Below are 27213 nucleotides of genomic sequence, written 5' to 3' on the forward strand. Positions count from 1 at the left end.
GTGTTTAGAGTGATAAAGTTGCGACTGTAACATTGCAAAATGTCCGAGTGTAATCTTACCTGCCCCTGGAGCCAGTAGCCAGCTGTAGAGGTAGCCTGCTGCCATTGAGAAATACAGCACCAAGGCTCTCTGACTGTTGACTGTGTCCAAGATGTGCTCCACTGTTACAGGCGTGTAGGGGTCCGAGTCCTGTTGGCCCGTCTGTCGCTCCACCAAGAGATCAGCGAAGGCTCGCGTACGACCGCGCTCCGCTACAGCCAAGGCCTCGTCATGGTGGCCTGAGGTGTTTAACAATGGTTAGAAATAAATAAGAAGCTAAACACGAATGTAGTCACAGGAGACGTCAACGAAGGAGGATGTCTCGTCGGCTCACCAAGGCTGACGAGGACCCTTTGGAGAGCCTGGTAACAGGAGGTTTGCAGGTCAAACAGCGAGAGTTTATAGTCGGTGCTGTGCTGGGCCTCATGGCGGATGGTCTCGAACAGTGCAGACGCCCGGTAGAGCTGAGGATGAACAGCAACAGGGATATTTTTACACTTTAAAACCGTACAGTTAAGAAATGTTGGTATTCTGATACAGACTGATGTCAGGTACAACCAAGAGTCCTATTGCTGTCTGTTTAATTCAAACTTACTACAACTCTCTCTTCGTGTGAGCAGTCACATCACTCTTCAATAGGCATTTAGCATCATCTCTTTAGGCTACTGTGTGAAGAGGGATTGAATTTTTCAAGCAAAGGATAGTGTTTGGCCACTAGATGGCAGCATCCCACCTCACAGGTCATCCCTAATTTGTCTTTTTTTTCCCCTCCAGTTCTCCTTCCCTTCTCAACCAAGTAAAGCACAGAGGAGTAGTTGGTGAATGACTGCTAAACACACATAAATCTGTTCATCAGCTTTTATTACCTGAATCTGGCAATCAAGAACAAGCATTTTTGTAATGCCTTGAGAGTTTAAAAGCTCCATGTGTGTGTCACTAAATATTTCCACCCAGGACCTGGCTGTGAGGTTGAGGGAAGGAGGATGGCAATAGACAGGCGGGGCATCAGGCAGCCTAGCCCAGAAGAGCTGATCAGGAGTGCTGATTCATGTGAGCCGTTATTGATTTCCTATTTCTGCACTTATAGCAGCCCTGTTGGATGGCTGGTAGTGCTACAGGGCAGCTCTCCGGGAGACCAGGGCAAGCAGAGAGATAAGGAAAAAAACATCTCTTGATCACAGTTTACTCAACACAAAAAGCTGCAAAACAGGAAAAGGTTACTGCTAAGTAGTCGACTTTTTTTTTTTTTAGGATCACTCTGACCGTGATAGGCGAAAGAATGCACAACAGCGAGAGCACTTTTATTCTGAGCACTTGTACATGGATTCACTCTAGCTGATGTGGCGTATGCCAAGGTCATGCAGGAAAGTATGTCAGAGAGAATAAGAGGGGGAGGGAGGGGAACGGCGAGGAACCGGAGAGTTCTGCTGCATTAGTGCTGGGCTCAGAGCAGCTCGTCTCAGGCTGATTTCACTGATGGGGCTCTAGGCTGATTGTAGCTCGTCAATCTGTTAGGGATGTGAACATTTGCCTGTGAAAGAAACTAATTCCCTACAGCATCTTTTCTCCAGTCTGATCCTTTCTATCACAAATGACAAGGAAACAAGCCCAGATGCGCTACATTCGGTTGTAGTGCGAGTACAATCTCTATTATTGAGAATTATATGGAAAACCATTGTGGCCCAAAATTTAGGGTTGAATACTTTATCAAATAATCTCTCATATAACCTAATAATCACACATACATGCGGTACTGTAGGAGTTCTCAACTTTTTTTTCTTAAAGCCCTTCTTCAATGTACAATAAGAGCTCTGCCTCCTCTTCTCTCCATCAGAGCTGTGAAAGCTCAAAAGTCTGTGGCGTGCACCATCTACTGTCATTTATCATTTATATGTGCGAGATTTTTTTATCTAACTTTTTCTTTCTTTCTTTTCCTTTCATAAAAAGATAGAGCCACCTTAGTGTTAAATAACTTTGCCCAGAGATGACTTGTCAGGATCTCTCCAGCATCAAGGCTTTGGTTTACTTCAACAAGATGCTGAAGCTTCCTTTTAGTTCGTAAGGAGAAAATATCTTACGGCTCTATTGTAACTAAAAAAAGTACCAAAATTTTTTCATCATTCTTTTGAAAATTTGGAGACAAGCTTCTCATTGATATTCTACACAGGACATGCAGAAGTCCATCAATTACTTATTTTCTTATAAATTCAATAGTTTTATTAAAATGGAATTCAATTTATTCTCAGACATTTTTGATTGTGAATAAATTTTCTCAAAGCCACCACACTTTTCCATTTCCACATACTCTAGTTTGTGCATGGTGACCTAAAGGCTTGTTGCACTTTTCAAGATTTAAAAATGCATCGACCTGTAAAGTTATTGTTGATTCAGCTAATGTGCTATGATAGCTTTGATTAATGTAAGTTATGTTTGGTTCTCTTTTGCTTGATGCGGTCTCAGTATTTTGCATTTGGCATCTCTTTCTCCAATTTTAATGTCATAATATCTTCTATTTGTTCTCTACCAAATGAAACAGAAACATGTTAAATCAATAACTGGTCTTTTCATAATCAATAAATGATCTTACAAAGATCATTGATTTAAAACCTTTAGTTTAACATATTGAAACAACAGTCTTGGATCCAGCAAGTGTGTTAATATGGGAAATATGGCTGACCACTGAGGGGACACCATAAGTCATCAGACAGAAAAGTTAGCTGATAGTTGCACCCCGGATGAGTTTTCTTTTAGTTACTGCATGTCCATTCAGTAAAGAGAGAGCATCACCTGCATTGTCCACAATTCCTTATTTTAAAATGTTTTTTGTTTTTTTTGTGATTTTGTCTGTAAAAAGTGTAATATAGATAAACCTTATCTGTCGTTTCATAGCACACAGATTTTCTTTAAAACATGTTTTGAGCTTTAAGAAATCTTAATTCTACGAATGTTAAAAACACACACAAAAAGCTGATAGTGTTTGGGGAAAGTAGCAGGAGGGTCTTGCACAGGCATCATACAACAAAACTGCTTCTACCTTGATCAAATTATTTACATATTAAGACCCAAAACACTAGTTACAACTGAAAAGAAAGACATAAGAAGTAACTAATAATCTGGACATCCAATCCCACAATGGTAGTGGCTGTATCATGCTGTATGGATGCATCAATTCATCATAAACAGGGAATCTGGATGGATATACAGTACAGACCAAAGGTTTGGACACACCTTTTAATTCAATGAGTTTCCTTTATTTTCATGACTATTGACATTGTAGATTCACACTGAAGACATCAAAACTATGAATAACACATGTGGAAATATGCACTAAACAAAAAAGTGTAAAACAACTGAAAATACCCCTTATATTCTAGTTTCTTCAAAGTAGCAACCTTTTGCTGTGATTACTGCTTTTCACACACTCTGCATTTTCTTGATGAGCTTCAAGAGGTAGTCACCTGAAATGGTTTTCACTTCATAGGTGTGCCCTGTCAGGTTAATAAGTGGGATTTCTTGCCTTATAAATAGTCATGAAAATAAAGAAAACCCATTGAATTAGAAAGATGTGTCCAAACTTTTGGTCTGTACTGTGTATATATTATATATATATATATATATATATATATATATATATATATATATATATATTCTTCCTCTGAAAAATTACAGAATTCCCCCTATTCCTGGTCTCCAAGCCCTAGCTTTAGTATAAAAATAATGTTTATATATATACATATATACATTATATATATAAAAAATTCCCTTCTCACCCACCGCGGGTGGTTCTTATCCTCTGAGCTCGGGTCCTCTACCAGAGGCCTGGGAGCTTGAGGGTTCTGCGCAGTATCTTGGCTGTGCCAAGGACTGCACATTTCTTGGCACAGCCAAGATACTGCGCAGAACCCTCAAGCTCCCAGGCCTCTGGTAGAGGACCCGAGCTCAGAGGATAAGAACCACCCGCGGTGGGTGAGAAGGGAATTTTTTATATATATAATGTATATATGTATATATATAAACATTATTTTTATACTAAAGCTAGGGCTTGGAGACCAGGAATAGGGGGAATTCTATAATTTTTCAGAGGAAGAATGCTGTTTGGAATATATTAAAAAGAAAACAGGGTTTCTTGACATATCAAATTTCACAGGAAAGCTCAGAACTATTGGGAATTTCACTGATATTCATATATATTATATGATAAATCAGCTTGCCAAAGTGCTACTATTTATTCAGATTGCACTCTCTTATTTTACTGTCAGTGACACAACGTGGCTTTTATCTGACATGTAGAGTGAATGTCAATGTCATGCTGAATCAGTAATGTAAGCAGAACTTGCAACACGCGTACCTCTAATGATTTTTTTTTTCCCTTTCTAAAATAAGCTCTCTAGGGAGGTCTCATCCTCTGTAGCAGATAAATTCAGACATACTGGCTTAATCTAGAGTAGTCCTGTGATATTAAAGGAAGCACAAATTTATTGATTCAAACTCACAGGGATACGAATGTGAGCCCATCTCAGAGGGAATAGGTGTTGTGGAAATAGCTGATGTAAATCAGGACATGTCAATCACAGAGGCATGGTGAACAGTAGGCTCACAGATCGGGCGATAGTATACAATAGACTTTAAATATATCCAGGATAAGCAACAGAAGTTCAAGTACTCCCAATCTACACCTGTGGTTTGCATCAGGAATCTAAGTGTATGGCGTTTACAGCTGTGGCATAAAAACGGGTCATTTACCAAGGTTATATGTACCGACAGACCAGCTCATGAATAATCAGTTGATTTATACTCTGAGGACAGAAGCGTCCTCTTCCACCACTGATTCACCTCAAGCAGTACAAATGCAACAGAAAAAAAAAAAACTTGATATATATGAAGGGAAAGGATTTTAGCTCCAACAAGGAGAACAGACTGAAGAGCTACATGTGAAAGTAGGACATGCTAGTAAAGTGGACAGAAAATTATGCTTTTATGAGTAATAATCTGGAAACATGTGCTGTGACCCCTTTAACACCGGCAACCCTAAATGGAAATTACTGCAACCAGCTGCCTTCAGCAAAAGTCACAAAATCAGTAAACACAAAACAGTGTAATTTAACCTCAGCATAAAGTTAACTAAAGATCAAGGAACATTACACACAGGTCATAGGTAAATTTGCTTAAAGCAGCATTTGTTTATGCACAATATGCCAAGTCAGAATAGGAAACAGAACAAATTTCAACCCGTCATCTAATTATGGAAAGACTAATGCAAATCTGCAAATCTAGTAAAACACTCCCCAAAGCAGGTCTGTAAGGTAGAGTGGAAAGTAACTAAGAAGTAACTAATACCCTAAATATCCAAACCCACTACAGTAGTGGCAGTATCATGCTATAGGGACGCATTACTTCAACATAAACAGGAAATCTGGATTGGGTCGATGGGACCAGGATAAATCTAAAGAAAAATCTGTGGCAAAACTTAAAAACTGATGTTAGAGACATAATCTGACAGACCCGAGGCTGTAACTGCAGCCAAAGGTGGTTCTCCAAATTATTGACTCAGAGGGGCTGAAAACAAATATACTATATGAAACCCATGCATCATCCTCTTTTCACTGCACAAATATGCAACACTCTTTTGTTGATTTATCACATGCAAATCTATTCAAATACATTTAAGTTTGAGGTGGTAACATGACAAAAAGTGGGAAGGATACATGCAATGGAAAATATGTTGCACTGGCTTGTTAGAATAATATTTTGCTTTAATTGAACACAAATTCCTCAATATGACTCACACTTGAGCAAACAGGCTCCGGTCGCCGCGTTAGTTCGGTCTCGCTTTCCCAGCTCTTGTTTCAGATAATTGCAAACAGACAAACTTGCTTTTTTGAAAACTATGATGCAGGGACTAGGAAGCAAAAAAAAATAGAAAAAAAAGAAAGCTATCTGGGTCACTATGATGGTATTTGTGCACGTGTATCATAACAAGAGTGTTTTGGACTAGATCTTTGAAAATGAAAGGAGCTGAAAAACATCCCTGCAGACACATGTGACAGCCACCGCGGCTGGCTGGCTCGCTGTCAGGCTTGTGTGTGGATATGCGAGCCAAGAGGAAAAAATTAAATCTTGAGCTGCACTGTGTGGACAGACTATAGAGAGAAAGATGTTTAAGGGGATATTCCATGCCTGCCAGGTGGGCAGTGGGCTGAAGAGGAGTGAATGTGTGCATGATACAGAGGTTTGGGGCTCCTGTGACAATGCACACTGATCTAAAAGAAAAAAAAAAACTTCACTCATCTGTCGCCTGTCTGCTGAGATGACAACGTTTACCAGCTATACAGACTCCTCAGCATACCGCCAGCAACAGCGTTCATGCTCCCCTTCCTCTCCTCTGGGCTCCTTCTATCTCCATAACGTTATTACTGGGAGCTTATTTCCCACCTTTTATGTGTTTGGACATCTACCTCCACCTCTCATTTGTAAGCATAGCCAACCTCTAAGCCAACAGATGTGGGCTTATTGGAGGTCCGTTTTAACTACATGGGGGTGGATTTGCTGGAAGGAGTCCAGGTAGAGGAGATGTGAGGAGGAAATGAGTCAAGGTGACTCAAAGGAAGCAGAGAAAGAGAGACGGAGAGAGAGAGAGATGCGTTACCTGATGTTGGGCCTCCTCCAAGTTCCCACTGGCCCACAGGGAGAGGCCGAGACGATGGCGAATCTTCGCCTCGTCCTCGCGCCGAGCCAGCTGCTCCGCGAGCCGCAGGCCTGTCAGGAGGAGAGGAAGTGGCGACAGATGAGAAGACGGAGCACGGAGCAGAAAATATTCAGAGTAGACTGGCTCTTGTGCGTCTTTGTGCGCAACAGATGTAAGCGTAGCGTGGTACTGCTGTTCTGACAGCGAACAGGTTTGGAAATTTGGCCTCAGTTGTAAGAAACGGCTCGTGCAGCGGGTTTTAAGCATGCACCCGCCTCTGGCGAAGGGGGAGAGCGTCGGTAGCACTAATCGGACTGCGTGGTAATCAATGCGAAGGATTGAGTGGCTGAGCAAACACAAATACGCGTGTAATGCTTGCTTGAAGGGTATCACAAAAGGCGCCGACAAATATTTGCAAGTACATTGATGGGCGAATAATGGGCTTTGTGCAAACACAGCAGAAGTCTACTTTGGGATACTCTGTTTGAGAGATTGTTAGTGTTAGAAAGACAGGGGAGTATATACACAAGTATATACACCCTAACCCTAAGTACACATTTTTTGTTTTTAATGATGCCCTAATGCTGCTTGTTTTTCTAAGGTGCATTACACTTACAATCAAACCTTTAAAACAAGAATATGCTTTAATTTATAATGGATTTTCATCAATCCACAAATGGTAGAAACTTTAAACAGGATCAAACATACACATACAACCCCATCGCTCGTCCTTGGATGAATGGTGTTCCTTTTATCATTAGAATCACAAAGAACTAAAAAAAATGTAGATTTGATAACAACTCTTTATCTAACTATGGAAAAATCTGCCAAAATTAATAAGCAAAATACCTTATGGGAGAAAAAAACGTACTGTCAGATGAGGGACAAAAAGTGCTTTTTGGTCACAATGACAATAAATATGCTTGCAGGAGTTACTTTTAAAAACCTAAGAATTGTGTAACAACTGTCAAACATGGTGATGGTGGCATCATTCTGAGGGTTTCACTGTCACTGATACTGGTGTTATTGCAGAAAGTAGAAGAAATAAAAGAAAAACTAGCTACAAATTCACAGCTGGATGGTTTGCCTAAACAGAATTGTTTCCCAACGACAATAATTCATTTATGCTGGTTTTAGGATTGCTAAAATAGGTTAACATTAATCATCTTTAATGGTCCTGACCTTAAACCTTTTGAACCATGTCACAAAATCAGCCAATTTAAATGAATAAATTGGCTGAGGAATAAAAATTTCACAAAACCGACAGACTAGTATGTAAAAAACTAATGAATGTATTGTAAAAAAAGAATCCACAGTCAATTTAAACGTATCCCTCCCATTCTTGTTTTTTTTTTTATACTAACTATACTGATATATTGTATTATTAATATGTCCAGAAAGGAACAGTTCAAATAAACCACTAAAATCTTTCAATCGTTATGACATTTAAACCCATTATAGATGTTCTGTTTGTAAGCTGCTGATCGGTGTTGTATGCCTAGGTGTGACTGTTCGGTATTTGTGCCGAGTGAAATCATCTGCAGAGCACACAGTTTGTTTTTTCACTCTTAATTCGTCAAGCAGCAAGGCCGATATCACATCTTTGCATGTGTTCTCGCTCTGCCTGCCGAGAACCCGGTTCTGCCCAATTACAGAGATGAAAATGCCCCTCTGTGCAGGAAAATGATGGGGGGAAAAAAAAAATAAAAAAATGGCAGCGCCTGAGCCACACATCACCCGCAAGGTGCTAAAAGCTCAGCAAGCCTGCTACAGTTTACAACAAGCTATTTCTCATGCACATTCCTGGTTAACACGGTCTCTGTATCTGGAAGTCCATTCTCTCCGCCCGGCTGTGTGACAGAGAGGTCGAAACGCGCTTTCGGTCAAAGAGAGGAGGGGGGGAAAAATGGGCCAAGCCGGCCTAGTCCCGAGTCCGCTTTTCTCCGCTTTCCCGGAAAAAAACCCGCCTGTGGCTGGACCAGATAAGCCGAGAACAGAGAGTGTGACCTGAAAATGGCAGCCTATTCCGTGAGTCCAGCACACCAAGCGGGCGTAGACTTCATGGCTCCTTCATGGCCGTGCTAGTCGGCAGCCTTTGAAGGCGAGCCTGCAACGGTCTTTCCTCTCTCCTTATCTCTGCACACACCCTCCCTCAGCCTGACTGCATGCCCTCTTCCCCCATGCATCTGCTGTGCTCCTGTACCTACTCCTCTCATCTTTGAGCTTCTGTCCCAGCTACCTCCTCCCCAAAACCCCCCTCCACCTTCTACCTGTTTCATCTTCCCTGTGGTGGCACTGCTAGCAGTGACTCTGCACTGCTTAGGGCTCATTAGGCACTGGAGCAAGAGATAGGAAACAGATCTAAATTATCCTTTTTATTCTCTGACAGCATCACCCCTTGCTCTTCTCAACTCCATTTCTGAGCCTTTCATCTACACACACACGCACATACAACCTACAGCGCACACCCGCATAAAAAAAAAAATCCTTCTTTCTTGGAGCTGCTCTGTGATAGTTTCTTTATGATCAAGCCGGAATGTCAACCAACTCTATGTTTTCTTTATTCTCCAGCTGACAGTGAAATAATACATGTGAATTATGACTCATAGTGATCTCTGTCTTTTCCCTCCGTCTGCCTGCCATCCTTCTTTTATTTTTCCAAAGTCGTCTTCTTCTTCTGAGTATTGCTCCCTCGCTCCCTCTCTCTTCTCACGCTTTGTATCATTCAGTGTCTGTCACTGTCACGACGCGTGCCTTTGGAGCGCCCGGCAGGCACAGTCACGTAGCGGCGGCTGACACGAGGATGTGGCCGTGGCTGGCTGCACCCTGAAGAGCAACTGGAGAACACTTTAAAGGCTGCCTGACAGCTGGGGGAGAGATCCACTGTGGTCGCCCCAGGGCTCATGCGCACACACACACCTCAGGGTTTTTTCCACACGCACACGTCATGCGCATGCACGGTGCCACTGAGAAAGAACCTGCAGCGAGCACGCACTCAACACACATGGCGACAAACTGCCCTTTGATCATGACCACATGTTGAACAGCGAACAGTGGCGGGGTTATTGTTGAAAAATGGGGATAACAGCACACACAATTTCCACTAGGATGAAGCACTGCTTCTGTTGTGATGAAAAAAGTGCTGCAAACAGCTGCGAGTGTGGTGAAATAAAGAAAGCTACAGAGCTACAGAGGGATGCCTGATTCTCACATACAGGTTGCTGCTCATCACATAAAGACCTAGAGTTGAAAAGTATTCAAAACTCTGAAAACTTGTTCATATTTTTTCAGTGTTAACCACAAACTTCAGTCCTTTTTATTTAGGACCAGCTTATCTGTTTCCCCCAAATAAAAGCACCCCACAGTCTGTTTCACTATAGGTTTGTCGCATTGATGTGAAATGTCAAGATGCTGATCTCTGCATCTCCTCCAAAGTTATACTAAGCCTTTTGGTGGTTTCTCGTTGAGGTTTGCCTTGCCTAAATTTGGTCTTGAGTTTAGATGGATGGACATGTGTGGCATACTCTCTCCACTTTTTAGAGGATCGCTTGAACAGCTTTGAGATTTTAAAGCTTAGAATATTGGTATATAATCTAACCACTCTCTAAGCATCTCCACAACTTTATCTCTGCTCTGTTTGCCATGTTCTTTGGTCTTCATGAAGCTGACTGCTGAGACTAATCACACACTACCGGTCCCCATCTACTAATAAAGTAGCTTCTGAAGGCAATTAGTTGCACTAGATTTCATTTACGTGTATCAAAAGAAAGGTGGCTGAAAAACATGAATCATTTTTATTCCAGAGATCAATCTGCACTAACTTGTACTGGCCTGTCAAATAAAATCCCAGTAAAAAACACTGAAGTTTGTGGTTGTAATGCTACCCAATGTGAAAACATTCCAGGGTTCTGAATACTTTTGCAAGGTTCTGTCAGTGTTGCTCATTACCTATACCAAATATGAAACAGTGTTAACTCAGGGCAATTTGTTCTTCAGTTGTCTAAGCTGTAATCTTCAAAATGCAGGCACCTAAAAAGTTTGAGGACTGCTGCTCAGAAGTACTGAGGTTAGTAAGAAAATGACCTGATTTCTGAAATCCGTGAAATTAAAGATAAAACTTTCTTTAAACTTTCAAGCAAGATCTTTTTTTAAAACTCCAAACTCCCTCCCATGCAGAAAGGAACAGGGCCTAAAGAAAAATGTGGGCACTCGATTTTTAATGGTTTTTGCAGCCGTTTTGTGTATTTGGGAGATTTTGCTGTGTTGTTTCCGAACAAGATTTCATGTTCAGTCGTATTACTGGGTTGTAAAAAGGTCTTTCTGTGGATATTTGATGATGTTAAGGGCGGTTGAGTTGCTATTCTTCACATTTTTCCCTCTAATAGTGGAATTTTTCCTGGCTTCAACAGAGGTCCAGAGCAGTATTGATCCAAACCTGAGCTTAACCATCACAGGGATAATGTTCTCATTGAATTTTTAACTCTTTATGTCTCGACTTTTCCTTCAGCCACAGCAGCCAAATATCCAGCTTCTTGTTTATAGCTTCTCTTAACTGTAGAAAACTAAATGTTTAATTGCAAACCTTAGCTACGGGATCTTCTGGTTAGGATAACATAATTGTGAATTTTTGCGTGTTTGGTAGAACAGTTCGAGGTTTCGACAACAATCCGGAAAATGCATTCAATTTGCCTTTACAACTGCAACTCAGATTAAGAGTAACATCACACCTAATTCTACCATGTTTGAGTCATATTGGAAAACCACTTTCCAAATGTACAGGCAATACAAGCTGATGACAATGTATCGATCAATGTATCAATCGATACATTGATCGATACAAGGTCACTAAGGTGCGTATCACTAAGGTGATGAGGTATAAGTTTAGAAACTGCCAGATCACAGTTTTACAAAATATTCTGATCAGTGCATCTCGTCAAAAACCATTTTATTTCTATAACTTTCACATTAGCCAACCTCTTATGTAGAAATTCCAACTTTCTGGGCCATTGCACTCTATTTTGCATGAAAAAAATAATAACAATAATTGACTTAAACTTTAATTTACCAGTAGAATCCCATTGAGATTTACAATCGTTTTGCAAGGAGTGTCCTGGCCAAGACAGGCAGCAGTAAACAGGGTTTATGATGCTTTCCAGTTCCTAAAACTAAGAGAAATCAAATAAACTGAGTTTAGCAAACAGATTTGAAGGATTAGGTTTAATAAAGGTTTTCATGTCTTTCATACAATTGTGTGCAAACACACTAAAGTTCTTGACTAAGAAATGTAAGAACTTGGTAAAAGCTATGAAAGATGTTTGTTTGGTCTTCTCTACTTTTTTCTCTAAAATTTTATCAATTTAGACATAATCTGATAGACCAAACTGATTTCAACATCAAACCAAAAGTTGAATTTATATGTTTAGATCATAATTATATTGATGCTTTATATGAATTTTGTTTCTACTTTTTAACAAAAAAAGTGCTTTATCATGGTTTGTTACTGAATATGGATGTTTTGTTAGGTATTCAATAAAGAAACGATGAGGAAACTGTAAAACAGCCACAAATTGGCACAATGACCACACTGTTTTAATGACAATATTGATCATGTTAATAGCTAAGTGCATCTTGGTGTGAAAGACCTCTCACTGTTTAACATATCATGTCATTACAAGAAAAACACTGGAGTAGCTCTATAACCCCTTGGCACCTTTCTATGATTTTATGCTGCCTACTGAAGGTTAGTCATTATAGGAGAACACAGAATAACCATTGAACATACACAAACACTCAGCGATTTGAAGGTCAAATAATTTCAACTGTAGCTGCAGAGAAGCTTCTCTCTAGCTCTATTCCAAAACACAAAAATAACCAGGAAAAGAAGAAAAAAAAAGCAGTAGTTACTGAGAGAAAAAATAAGGCAACTTTTCTGCTTGGGTAGGTTGGCCAGAAATAATTGGCTGTCAAGGATAGTGAAGGCGCTGTTCTTGTTCAAAGCCAAAATGAGGAAAAAACACAAGGACAGCGTGGGGGGACAACACTGGGACTGGGTGGAGACAGAATGGCCTGTCGTCTTTGTTTCTATTAAAGCTCAACAAGCGGGCCTGCAGTGAGTGTGTGGGCCACAGCAAACTCAGCTAACTCTAAGAAAAGATGGGGATGAGATGGAAAGGGGGTTTGTCGTCCTGCATTTTCTCTCTGCAGGGTGAAATGTAGAAATCTATTCTTAGAGAGGCTCCAGTTTTCTCGGTTACAAGCACTGGTTGGGTTTTTCACAGGACTTGAGCAGAAAGCCTACCCTTGAACATGGTTGTGCGGACGAGGCATGGAGTTGTTAGTGTTATCTAGAGGTTTAATAAAGTCAGGGTTTCATTCAGTTAAAGACATTTTAATGAGACGCCAGCAGAAAGAGTGTAAAGTGTTCTGCTATTTATAGCAGTATGGAGCATAGACTAACATCCAGTTGTCAGCGTGCTAACAGTGAAACTTCAGCAGCCTGTGTTTGAAATAATGTGGACCGGGTTGTAAATCAGTTTAAATGTCTCTGCCTAGCAATAGCAGAATCAACTGAATAATCTACACACTTGATATATGAAAACATGTTTCATTACCTTTACATCCAATTGTGCCATAATTTTTATTGTCTCATCCAAATAAGCAATTTCTTTTGAATTTAGCATCTGCTTGATAGACATTATTTTTTGACAGTAAGGGGTTACAAGCTTTACCACCACTTCTGTCATCATTCTAATGAATACCAGAAAAGATCGTGATAAAATTTTAAGTCCGCATCACCCGTTCTTAATGCCTAGTGTGGACACACAGAGGTTCCACTGAACCGAACCTCAGGAATGAAAACTTCACGTACCGTCTCTAAAATAAGTAATTTTTGAGAGGTCGAGCAGCAGGTTTTTATCCTTCTCTTTATAATCTAAAAGGGAACGGTGAAGCATGAGAAGCAGGATTCTGTCAGCCCGTGTGTGACAATGTTATTTTGTCACCTCTGAGAAGGAAGATAGAGAAGGGGGGGGGAGCATCTAGCAGTAAACAGGAGAAATACTTTGAGAGCATTTGGGTAGGTTTGCACAGACAGACATACGCAAATGCTATACCTATGCAGCTCTGAAGACAAACACAGATGCACAATGCTCACACAAAAGCCCCTTGTGCACATATATCACATAAATACAAAAGCACAAAAAAACACGCACATGCGTCCACACACAGACACACAAACAAACACATGCGCACAGCTTAATAAAAATGTGGCAAAGGCTTAGCAATAAATAGGCTCAGAATTTCATATTCATGAATTCAGAAACTCTAAGCCTATCAGCTCAGGCAACAAAGGCAACCCTCTCCATGCTCCCCTCTGCTCACTCACCTTCCTGCAGGTACATGACAGCTTGTGAGTAGTTCTGCAGCGCATGGTGTGTTCTCCCCAAGCTGCCATAGGCCAACGTCTTGGCAGCCAAATCATTAGTCTGAGCCGCCACACTAAGGTGCTGTTCTTGGAACACCACCGCTCGCTCATAGTTTCCAAGTGACTCATAGGTAAGACCCAAGTTGCCGTAGGCCCGGGCCTGACGTGTGGTGCTGCCTGCTTCTTCTGCAATCTCCAGATCACTCTGGTGGCATCGCAAGGCTGTCTCATACTCTCCCATAGCTTGGTACACAGCACCCAAGCCACAGCTGGCATCGCCCTCCAGTAGTCTGTCCTGGGTGTCGCGAGCGATGGCCAGCTGACGCTCCAGGCAGGAAATGGCCTGCTCGTAGTTGCCTAACTGGCTGTGGAGTGCACCAAGCTCGCCGTAGGCCTGCGCCTTGCCACCGCACTCCCCGAGTTCATGTGCCACAACCAGCCGTTTTTCGAAACAAACCAACGACTGCTGCAGATTGCCCATTGCCCTGTGGGTGAAAGTAAAGAGTCAATTTAAGTATAATGAAGCACAAAACATGTTTAAAATTCACCCACTGTTCATAAATTGATTAAAAATAACAGCACAAGTCTTTATGTAAAATATTTTAGGCCTAATATGACTGGAGACGCATTGAGATATTGTCAAGGGACAAAAACCTACTGATTTTTCAGCCCAATCCACTTTGACTGGTCAGAAACCCAAAACTCCAATCAGAGAAGGCACCATAACTCAGCGCTACCAGTTGTGGGAAACAACAGCATTCTTCTGTGTGTAAATTATTCAGTGAGGAGGACTAAAAGTTAGCTCTTTTTAGTACCTAGAACATGCAAAGACATGCCTGCAGGTCAATCGGGCGGTGTGAGAGAGAGCAAGATCACTAGTAACAGGAAGGCTAAATTTAGTCCAGTAAAGTTGCTCAATTATTATCCTTTTGCGCATTCAAATTCCATTTGTGCAGAACGCATTTATAAAAGTACCTGCTAAAATCCATAATAAATAGCAGCTTCTGCATTACAATGATGTAATTTGGTAGTATACAGGTAAAATCTGTTCTATTTATGTGGCTCACAGTCTAGATTGCTACATAAAAAGCTACAGTGGGCCATATTTGGTCCTTAGACCTTGAGTTTGACACGTGATATAGGGCATCAATTTTCTCTATTTGATATTTTGTTCATCTTTACTGTATTCCAAAAGACTTTATTTACGATCTCAAATGCACTGTCGGTTGCTGGAAGCCCATTGAAACGAAGCATTACAAGAAGAAAAGCCTTCAGCTTAATTAACGTTGTGTGATAACGTATCTGCTTGACTGAGAGCTGCAAGAAGATGAGAAGGGTTTGCGTATGATGTCTATTATTCCCTTCTGAACTCAAGAATGGCAAATACAGCTGTGTGTGTGTGTGTGTGTGACTGCTGCAGTGCCAAGCTGCTGCTGCACAATAAGAAGAAAATCACCTCCGAAATGAGGATTTTGGGGGAAAAGCTGTTTGTATTTTGTGCTGCTCTGTAGCTTCCCATGTTTCTATCAGCTCTCTAAGGCATGAGGAGAAACAGAGGGGAAAAGAGACAGAAGACGCAAGAAGTTGTTTTGAAATGCTAGAGCTTCCCCCATTCGGAGACATCTGCTCACCAAACTACTTTGCATATATTTAATACCAGCAGCCCCAGGCTTCTGCTGACACAGCTCTTACCAGATTCCCATTCAAGCACTGTTCATCACAGCCATTTCTAACTATATGGTTCTTTATAGTGAGCACATATAGAGATAAATGACATGCTTGGTTTCTTAGTAAAAGTCGAGTTATAGCCATATAAACACTTGGCGAAATGGACAATGAAAGTTATTCCGGACTCACCTGTGCCCATTGCCTAGGCCTCTGTAGGCTTTCTCCTGGTCCTGCATGCGATTTAGGCTCTGTGCCACTGACAAGTACTGGTCATAATACTTGATCGCTTCCTCAAAGTCTCCCAAAGCCTCGTAACAGTCTCCAAGGTTTCCGTAGGCCCTGCCCCGGTCCATTACTGCTTCGTTTCCACTCAGCTGCTGCAAGGTAGCCAACTGCTGCTCCAGGTAGCCAATAGCCTCCTCCATCACCCCAACATTCATTTTTGTGATGCCCATGTTTCCATAGACCTGAGCCTCCACAACAGGATCCTTTAACCTCCGTCCAAGCTCCAACTGCTCCTCATAGCTCTTGAAGGCCATGGCGTACTTCCCAAGGGCCATGTAGACAGCTGCCAAGTGGCCATGGGCTTTGCACTCTCCTGAGACGTCACCAAGCTCTTGGTATACCTCCAGTTCCTGGGTGTGGTAGCCTAGAGCTTTGTCATATTTCTGCACTAGTCTGTAGGTGGCCCCCAGGGCAGCATAAGCACAGGCTTCCATTCTGCGCTCCTTAACCTAAATTGAAAGTAAAACAAAGGTTAATGATTGTAATGTTATTCAATGATCTTCTCCATTTTTTGCCGCTATTTTTGCACTTGATGTGAGACTTTTCCTTGCATGGGATTTTTTTTCTGGAGTAGAATGCACTGGAGACATGTCAGTAACATGTGCCTTAAATTCAGCATATGGGAGCAATTTGCACCTATTTTTGCATCAGGTCACAGTTAGTCCCTCTTCTGGCCCAAATACACAGCATACACCCTGAAGTGATCAAAGAGGTAGAGGAAATGCCTTTTAGTCAAGGAACTCCAGGTACCTGACAAGACAGGGCATTCCCTTATTAAGAACTAAATCAAACTGGGGAATTTACATTAGAAAGGCCTTTCTACATCCATTACTGATCCTGAAAACTATTAAAAACAGTGGAATAAAGTTATATTGTATCAGGTTACTCAAATGTTACATGTAGTCTTTTGCAAACAATACACCAACCTGTTATCTCGGGACAAAGAAGCAACACAGTGTGTGGTTGGATGTTTTTTTGTTTTTTTTTTGGTAAATGGAAAAAAACGCATTGTTCCAATTGCAGGGTACTTGCTGTGCTCTTGCTGGAAAACTTATTTGCAAATAGCACGAGTCCTACCTTCAGTTACAGCCCCAGTTTTTATTTCCCTTTTTTATATATAAATTCAGCTGCTTTTTACTATTTTTATCTTGTTTCATAAGCTTTTAACAGATTGCAAATACCTAATCTAGTCTGGGTGGAATTAAGACAAATAAACAAATATCGGTGGACTTTCTGCAAAATGTGTATAATGCATTCTCTCATTATGGGCAAACTGCGTCAGAGCAGAGAGGTGCTGAGTGGAGTTTCCTACAGTGGCAGATGTGTGTTTGTGTCTAGTTTTGGGACGTAAAGGAGATGCACACTTAGTTTTGCACATATTTAGCCCCTACAGATACCTTCATGAATACGCCCGTATATTTATTTTTTCTGTGAAAAAATATTCTGCTGAACTCACTGAATGTAAAACAGCCTTACCTGGTGAGCTAAGGCCAGCTGCTGCTCGTAAAACTGAATGGCTCCTGTCACGTCCTTTTTACAGACAAAGATGTCTCCTAAGTTCCCTAGAGCTCTAAAGCGAGCCTGTGCATTGTTCAGGGACTGTGCTAGTGACAGCAAATATTTCTGGCACTCCTCCGCCTTAGTAAAGTCTCCTAGGGCCTTAAAAGCCAAACCCAGGTTGCAATACGCCTTGGCCTGACTAAGTTTGTCATGAAGGTCCTTGGCCAGCGCAAGATCCTGCTCATAGTATTTAACAGCATCCTGGTAGTTGCCCAGGCAGTAGTGAGCATAACCCAGATTGTGACAAACTTTCCCTTCACTCTCCATGTCCTGAAGTTCTGGGGACAATCTGAGGTACTGCTCATAGTAGGGCACAGCCTGTGGAAACTCTCCTCGAGAGCAGTGGAAGTTTCCCAAGTTTCCCAGAGCCCGTGCTTCGCTCTGGACATCCCTCAGCTCTCGAGCGATGTTGAGGTGGTTCTGGTAATGCTGTAGAGCACGATCATGGGCACCGAGGGCTTGGTACGCCACAGCCAGGTTGCCATGGGTGGAGGCCTGTGAGGCACGGTCATTAACCTCCATGGAGATCTGAAGCTCCTGGCGATGATAACGAACTGCTTGGTCGAAAGCTCCAAGAGCATTGTAGGCATTACCCATGTTGCCATAGGCCCTGCCTTGGGCAGCATAGTCATTCAGCTCCTGAGCAATAGCCAGGTGTGTTTTGTGTAGTTTCAGTGCAGTCTCGTAGTCCCCCTTCATCTGGTGAATGATGCCTAAGGAAAGAGGAGAGAGGAGAAAAATCAAGTCAAAGACCTACACAAGGGAAAGCGGGAACCACATAAAATTCAAGTGCATTGTCAGCTCTTCATGTTAAAAACAAGTCATTCGGTTGTTAAAATATGCTCTCTGAGCCATCTGTTCTCTGCTTACACAACACAATCGCCCACAGAATTATGGTCATTAAAATGTAGTGCAATCAAACAGAGTTGCTACAACATCAAAATTAAATCTTTTGATGGTCTAAACACTCTTTGATGACTGTGTCTTCTAGGGATTTTACCAAAATCAACAACTTTTCCACATGGGTGGATAGAAGTACGGAAGAGAATCAGAGCTAAAGACAGAGGGAGTGAAAATGAGGGAGTAGGAGAAGAGCGGTCGGGAAGCTCAGCAAACAACTTTAGAAAGAAATGAGATAAATGTGGAGAAGCTATAAATAATGGAGTAGCCGGTGCAGTGAGCGTATTTTGTCTGATAAAATACTATACTTTGAAAAATAATAGCTTTACTCCACAACCAGACAGCCATCTGGCATATTCTCATACATTCCCTCACTAAGCAAACAAATGTGTGCCCACACCTGTATACTAATGGAGACCGACAAATACATAGCAAGCAATAAAGAGACATCAAAGCATATCTGCTGGGGCTCTTTTTCTTTCCGAGATATTCATCTGTATAACTCATCTTTGAATCCATCATCCGGTACGAACAATAGAAAGGTTTACTAAAAATACTGGACAATATTCAGGGGTCCTACATGTGTTTTTCATTTCTAAATGCCATGCCTATTAGTCCTTTCTCAGACATTTTTTGAAGGATAAATATGAAAGTTCACCATGCTTTGTGACAGATATTTTCAGAGGCCAGGATTTAAATAGGCAACCTGAAAAAGACCTCTGAGACTATGAAAGAAGATTAAAAGAGGGATGCATGAATGAACAGATAGAGTAGGATGGAAACTACTATAAATAACGGAACGAGGCATGAAGTATTGAAATGCAAATATCTTTTCCATTCAATTTTGCTTTCTTCTGTACTCGTGCACACTTAGAAAATGCTTATAACAAATCTTATGCTTTTTCTGACATTTCCAAATTGTGTAAAAACCTTGAATATGGTTGTTTGTTGATGGATAGAAAAGCCAGTTGCAGGCTATAAAAAGCCCTCTATTTTCGTACAGTATACAGAATGATCATCGTCGCTTTGCTGCTTCGGCGTTGAGTAATGGCCTTGTAGGATGTGGGAAGCAGCCACTGACGGCACACACGGAAGGAGAACAGTTTCGGAGCCAGAGTGGGGAGAGTCGGGGATGGAGAGAAACTCTGTGGCTTGCGGTGACGGCGATGGTGGCGTGATTAGTTACCACCACGAGTGTTTTCCTATTTATTTCATCCGAAATCTGCCACATTTGAAAATAGGGTACATAAACATTTGATCTGGACCCAAACAGGCGGGTCTCATGACCGAGTAAATCGCATGCAATGGTGGATGTGTGTTTTTGTGCTGCCCAAATTTAACACAGCCAAAAATAGAGAAAAATATATGTGCTGCCTTTACAGTAATGGTTTGGAAAAAGATCGATATATTCATACATTCCTAAGGTGTATGTCACACAGTGTGAAAAGGGGGATTAACCTAATCACTTCTAGGTTGGTGTGGGAACACTTTACTTTTTAAATTACAGACATGAAAACTTTGAATCAGATGCTAACTTCATTATCATGTTCATCACACAAAGGAATCTTTTGGGAGTAACTGGTTGTTAATTAGTATTTCCTCTGTCAAAATCTTTTTCTAGTGAGTTCTAAGCTCAGTAGAACTCACTAGAGTGATGAATGAATGTTCATTTACTCAAAACCAGATCTATTATTGTTTTCATTTGGTGCCATAGGGACCAAAAGACTATTTTTTATTATTAATATTTAATAGCTCTCAGCATGAAGGAAATACTGTGACTGTACATTTTTAAAAGAACTTAGATACTTACTTTTCAATGTTTAGAGTTCAGTCACGTCTAAGATCTTTCCAAACATATTTAACACAACAAACTGTTGAATTATTTGCCACTTCTAAACTACTGTTAGCTTAACAGTTTTTATGTAGTTTGAAGGCAACATCCTCCTTCCTGTCAGGTTGATGATAATTTTCAGATGTAGGTCTGCTCTTGTTCGCAGTTGATTGTTTGCTCGAGACTGAGAATAGCTTTTAGCTGACATCTGCCTATAAAGGTTATCACATGGTTCATACCCTATGAACTGCTGGATTATATATGACTAAATCAAAATGTCAGTAATATAGATTCCAGACATTAATGTCAAAGCAATAAAACATTTGGAAGATTGTAGGATTTTTCACACAGAAAAGAAAGTCAACGCCCTCCAACAGTCACAGTACAATTCAGACTCAGGTACTTTGAATTTCCAAGAACTTGTTCATCAACATGAGTGAAATCTGCATCATCAGTCTTTCAATCAAGTGTAAAGGCGATGATTAATTAAACATGTCTCAACTGGATGTCTTTGTTGGAGAAAATATAATCAAAGCCACTTAGGATAATTGTTCAGCATGTCGCAAAGACTTGCTGACAAATCATATCTGATCTGCTGTTTATGTGCTTGCTTGCATTCTCTGGTTGAAAGCGGGGGAAAAAAACATGAAGTGACCCAGTAAACATCATGTTGTGGTACTTTAGAATTAGTATGCAAAGTATATGGCGGCACAAAACACAGACAGCAGCAAAGAAAAGAGAAAGAATCTGATTTATAAATCAGAGTTTGACCAAAGTTTCTTTCTTACTAGTTTCTATTTTCACATATTTGCTGACTCATCAAAAAACACATTATGTATGTCTAAACACTCATAATAGTCTAGCAGGTTTAGCATTAATAAAGTGATTTTATGTTTGTTTGTTTTCTTAAAACTGTGCACAAAAACAGTAGCTTTTGTTCCCACATCAGGGGCTCAAACATTTTACCTCCTTGGACAAAGTCCTCAGCTTTGCCTAACTTTGGGGTCTGGAGTCATGTTAGGAGTCACAGCTGGCTGGGTGAAGGAGCACCGACAGCCACAAAGTCACTCCAAGGTTATGCTTTCCCCCAACGGATACTGATGTTACTGAGGACATAATGTCTACTGATGTATTACCAGCTAACATGATCCTGCTGCAGGCTAAAAATGGATCCGGGGCTTGGTGATGGACGCAGGGCTAAAGCAGGCGGGCAGGCTGGAGGCTGGGGAAGCATGAGCAGGTTTCAGGTTGGGGACTCGGAAGCTGCTGGCAAAAAAACGCCATAACCCCCAGGCTACGCCTGGAGCCACACTTGAAGACAGAAAATATTTCTATGCCCCCTATATGGTAAAAAGATTATGGAGCCCTGAGGGAAAGGCATCCTGTAGAACGGTAAATAAAACCATTCCAAACATGACAGTAAATACAGATGACTAATGTGGCCATAATCGCATCCTGCCATAACTGCCAAGACCTAAAAATATATCAGTCCTCTGATTAAGTCAGATTTATGATTTAATGTTGTGTTGTAGGTGTGTTAAAGGTGTGTTGTAAATACACTTGACTAAACATGTGCACTTCATTCACATCCATTTACATAGTGGTATATCAGAACCCTATAACCAGAGACATTAAAAACTTGGCAATGCCTTGTCACTATTCGTTATTCAACTAACTTTACATAAAAGCATGGCTGCACTGATGACTTTGAGATATGGTGCTATATTCTGAGTAAATCACTCTGTCAATTTTATTACATTGAAGAAGGTCCACTGCTACTAGGGGGGCATATTGAGAATAAAGGAAAGACCATCAGCCTGAAACAATTAGAGAAAATCTACAACACTGCTTGAATCTTAATTGAAAGAGGCTGATATGTGTAAATATTAAATTGCTAATTATACTATGTAAGTAAAATCCCAATGACATAGGACAGTGTTGATACTAAAAAGTCAAGAAGCTTTAGTTTCTTTTATAAGTAATGACAAAGAATGTTTGATAAACCTCGAATATGGCTTATTAATGGCATTCACACTGACGTTGAAAAATGCAGATAAAAAAAATATATTTAAAAATATGGAACAATTTGGAAGAGAATGTTAAGTAGGGTAGATCTCGCTTCAGTTTTATCTGAATATACACACAGTTCCTGAATGTAAAAATACAAAATCTTCAACATTAATTTCTTTTTTCTTCTATTCTGATTATATTCCAATTATAAATGCCAAATGAGATGCTCTGTCTTAACATATTTTCATACTCTGGGGTTTTCATTGTGAAATCGAAGAAATATTGCATTTAAGCCATTATTTCCTTCGACAACAAGCAGAGACACAAACAGTATGAGCCACTTCCAAAGATAATTAGTACCTAGACTCTTTCTCTCTCTTACATTTTGTCACATTACAACCATAAACTTCACAGTGTTTTATCAATATTTTGCAGAATAGAGTACACTGAAACATAGTACTGCATAATGGAGAATCAGAGGAAATATGGTGAATGTTTTTCCTTTTTTTTTTTTTACATTTAAATACACAAAAAGTGTGAATGCTTTTATATTCAATTCCCCCAATTCAATACTTTTTACAAATCTTCAGGTACTTCTACCTGTTCTGCACAACTACAAACTAAAGTCTCAGCAAAATAGTTCACTCATTTCTCTTGACACAAATTCTCAGTTGATTTGGTGTCTGTCCTTTGACTAGGATATTCCAATATGCAAAATCAGGAACATAATATGATTGTTGTTCTGCTGGGAGAGGAACACTCTTAAACAAGAGCTTGAGAGATTAAGATATAAAGCTCTGAACAAAGTTTTGGCCCTACTGTTGAAAAACATCACCACAATATGATGCTGCCACTACCATGTGTCACTCTGGGGACGCAACCTTACTCTTTTCAAAGAGCATCTCTTGTTTGTGAAAACATTTGAAAACCAAGAACCATTTATTTTCCACTTACCAATGATGTACCACCATGACGTTCCAATAAAATACACTAAAGCTTATGGTTGTAATGTCACAAAATCTGAACAACTGCAAGAAGCATAAATATTTCTGCAAAGCTCTGTAGGTAATGATTACATCATAAAAATAAGGATTGAAAAGAGACTTCTTTTTAGCCGTAGAAACTTTTCTTTGCTGGTATTTAAGAGCCTACATTTGCGTTATAAAGAAATCGGCAGTACAACACGGCATTTTACGACTTGCGGTATGAACTAGAAGTAACAGACCGAAGAGCCTCCTTGAATCCACAAAAATGGGTGGAACTGTAGTGAGTTTGGCTTAAGATAGTAAATCCTTACTTATGTGCGTAGAGATTCCCTGTGATCTGACTGAAACAGAAAGCAGAAATGTAAAAAAAGAGAGAATAAACAAGTGGGTGATTGCTCTGTAGGTGGTCTTCCAACAAAAACATGCAGTCTTCCAGCTGATCCACTGTCTTTTCGACTCTGACTGACCTTCACCCCTCCTTCTGCTCTCTAAACACACAATCCCTGACCTGTTAGCACACACACACACACCCACACACACACATCTGATTCCAAGAACTGCTCATAAGTACACTGTTCAGAATGAACTTTTTTGGCTGCACTGCACCATCTCCTGCAGATTGCATTTCATGCTGAATTTGCAGATGCTCCTGGAAAAGGGCACAGTTGCTTAGCTCAGAAGGATGCCATAGCTCTTTTGTTACATTTAATAGCACTGCAGCGAGTCGAATATTAGCTGCATATGGTGAACAACACATTAGTGAGGACAAAAACTGAGAGTGTGCTTCATATAACTTCTTTAGTCCACTTTTCTAGTTCAATGCATAGTCATAAGAATGGGGGCATTTGGTGCTGGTGTTTTTCAGCAAACAGAAATGTGAGGCCTGGCTAGAAAGCTTCACAAGCACAAATCTCTCAAGCAGAACAACACAGGACTGGCATATTCATAACTTCAGCATCACATCACCTCTCCGACCACGGTTCCATTTGCTTCCTGTATTTTGGCCAGTTGGCATTTACATGAGAATTAATAGAGATTGAAGGTTGTCACCAGCCCTTGGAAAGAGGCCTTTTCTGTGTGGGTGCGTGTGTGTGCGTGTGTGGGTGTGTGTGTTGGTGTGTGTGGGTGTGGGGGTGGGTGTGTGTGTGTGTGTGTGTGTGGAGCTCCCAACTACTTTTACTGTCTCTCTCCTCACAAGGTTCTCTCATTCATCCTGTCTGAGCAATTAAGCTCTCTAAATTCCACTGGAAACTCAGGCCTCTCATACTCCCTGTCCTCGTCAGACTAATAATACATCTAGACTCACTGCTGCTTCCAGAGGCTTAGGAACAAAACAGAATAATCTCTATTCTTCAGTGCTCCAGGCAAGTCTGGTCCCTGTTGTGGTCTGCTCCAGCTGTGGGCAGTTGAAAGGGAAAATAAAGGCTAGAAAAGTACTAGATTTATGTCCAAACAACCACAAAGCAGTGATGATGATGCAGCAGCAGCTGCTACACGGCGCGATAAGGGATACTTGTTTTCTCCTCATTATTTTGGTTATTTCAATGAAAAAGGCTACAGCGCTTTGCAAAAGCATTCATACCTCGTTTTTTAAAATAATTTGTCACATTACAACCACAAACGTTTATGTGTTCTACAGGACTTTTATGTGACAAATCAGCAATAAGCGGTGAATGAAAGGGACGTTTTAGAAAGGGTAGAAATTTGTCACAGCAAACATGTGAGACCAGTTGAACTTTTTGGCCTGGATGCAAAAATGCATACAGTATGTGTGGAAAACTACTGCAGAATTACATCATCCCATGATGTAATTCTACAGTACTTTGTGTTGATCCATCACAGAGATCTAAAACAACAGAGGTGTTCAGCCAAAAATGACAGTAATGAACAAAGTTTTTAAAATGTAAAAATATGATCAAGTGAGGCCTAGCATTTATACTATCATTGTAAAATACATTCAGCATATATTGCCAGAAACTAAAACTGCTCTGCTTTATTTTGTTTTTTGTTTATCCACTGTGGCATAATAGGAAGAGTAGGAGTCTGGCAATTATAAAGCTGAAGGTCTGATTTCAGGTTCACCTCTTGCCACTTGAGCAAGGTACTTAATCCTAAAGTTCCCCAGTGATCTCTAGAAAGACATGCTTATGCGAGAGAGCAAATGGGAGAATGACACTGTAGCATCAAGTGCTGTGAGTGGTCAATATGACCAGAAAAAAACAATATAAGTTCATTTTCTGACATGGACAGAACTCAGTTTGTTTCTTTGCTCTATATCCCAAAAAAAGAAAAAGTTTTTTGTTTTTTTTGTATTTCATCATATTGTGTTCATTTACAAAATTTAACAAGTTTTTCATTTCAATATGCAGGGTTTTACCAATCTCAAGAGCAGTGTTAACTGTATTAAATGCAACTTACATTAAGCATCGCCAATAAAAACACATAGCTCAGCATTGGCTATATAACAGCCTCATTGTCAGACATACTGTAAACCCTAGATCAGATGTCTGGGCAGAGCAGCGTTATGCAACTGATGTTCTGGCTGCCTTCCCAAAGCTTATCCTCTCATGCCTTGCAAAACAGCAGAATCTTTTATTGAGAAAAGTTTATAAGCTCAAGGAGTTGGTCAACCAAGGTCGCAAAGTACTTTAATATCAACTGGAAGTTGTTTTCTGTTTTCCTGACAGCAGAGAAAATATCTAACTACAGAGCATTTCAGTACAAACTCTGATTCTGAATGTGTTTGTGTCCTCTCCCTCACTGTTGTTTTCCTCTCTCTGTTGCTTTTGGTGTTTTTGTGCAGATCAGCAGAAACCCATCCCCGAGGAGGCTGGATAAGAAGAAAAGAGGGGAAGAGAGGCTTAATTAGGACTTTTGGCTCTGGCCCTTCCAGCTGATGGTGTCAACCCTCCATGCGACTTCTTTGAGACATGCGGCTAAATAAGGAGGTATGATTCCAGGGCAACAAGGACATAATGGCAAAACTACAACAACAAGCCATTCCAAACAGCTTGTTAAATGTCTATTTGAAGCTAAACAGGGGTGCGAGGGGGGCACACTTAGGTTTGGAGAATATCACAAATGTCAATTATAGCAGAAAATATTTGTAATCGGAGACAGGTCGTAAGCTGTGGGGCTGCTATATGCTGTGCTGTAAAAGCACTTACAGTGAGTCTTCTACATCGCTGTGGAGGAATTTTGTCCAACTTTAATTTGCAGAATTACTTTAATTCAACCGCATCACAAGATTCCCCAGCATGAATGGCCTCTTTAAGGTGATTCCGAAGAATCTCGATTGGTGTGCTTTTTCTGCAGAATAACCAGTTCTGTGCTTAAGGTCACAAAATGAATGCGGGGCAATCTCTTTCAGGATCTTCTAGGTGAGAGCAGATTCATGGTTCCATCAATTATGGCAAGACGCAAAGGACTAAAATGCAGCAAAGTAGCCCCAAACACTCACACTACCACCATCATGTTTACATGTCAGCATGATGCTCTTTTTCTGAAGCTTCAGCAGATTTAATAAAACATCAATAAAATCAATAATAAAACATGTTTTTGGCAAAGGTAAAACGACACTGTGTTCCTTTTGGCCTTTTTGCCCAGTCTTTCTCAGCACAGAACTATAAACACTGACCTTAACTGAGGCTAGTGAGGCTGCAGTGTTTTATAGTAAGGAGAGTCTTAATTATACACATACTCTGCATTTAGCCTTGCTGTTCCAGTTACAGATGTGGTAATGTTTGCTGTTTAATCCTGCAAGTGCTCTAGTAAAGTCACTGTGGACTAACATTAAGTTGCTCCAATGCAAGCTTTTCTACAAAAC

At 40.6% G+C, this 27213-nt stretch overlaps 1 protein-coding gene across 3 annotated transcripts in view; it reads right to left on the reverse strand.

The window, feature by feature from the left end:
* The window catches only part of LOC116729617 (tetratricopeptide repeat protein 28), a 240695-nt gene that overhangs the window by 20049 nt on the left and 193433 nt on the right, over positions 1–27213 (reverse strand). For all 3 annotated transcript variants that reach the window (XM_032578288.1, XM_032578287.1, XM_032578289.1), the window contains 6 exons: positions 17577–18373; positions 16005–16549; positions 14109–14632; positions 6686–6795; positions 374–503; positions 60–278 (listed from right to left, as the gene is read on the reverse strand). In XM_032578288.1, coding sequence (XP_032434179.1) covers positions 60–278; positions 374–503; positions 6686–6795; positions 14109–14632; positions 16005–16549; positions 17577–18373 — 2325 coding nt within the window. The remainder of the gene's footprint in view (positions 1–59; positions 279–373; positions 504–6685; positions 6796–14108; positions 14633–16004; positions 16550–17576; positions 18374–27213) is intronic.

Source organism: Xiphophorus hellerii, chromosome 12 (assembly GCF_003331165.1).
Source record: "Xiphophorus hellerii strain 12219 chromosome 12, Xiphophorus_hellerii-4.1, whole genome shotgun sequence".
In the NCBI taxonomy this organism is placed as follows: domain Eukaryota; kingdom Metazoa; phylum Chordata; class Actinopteri; order Cyprinodontiformes; family Poeciliidae; genus Xiphophorus; species Xiphophorus hellerii.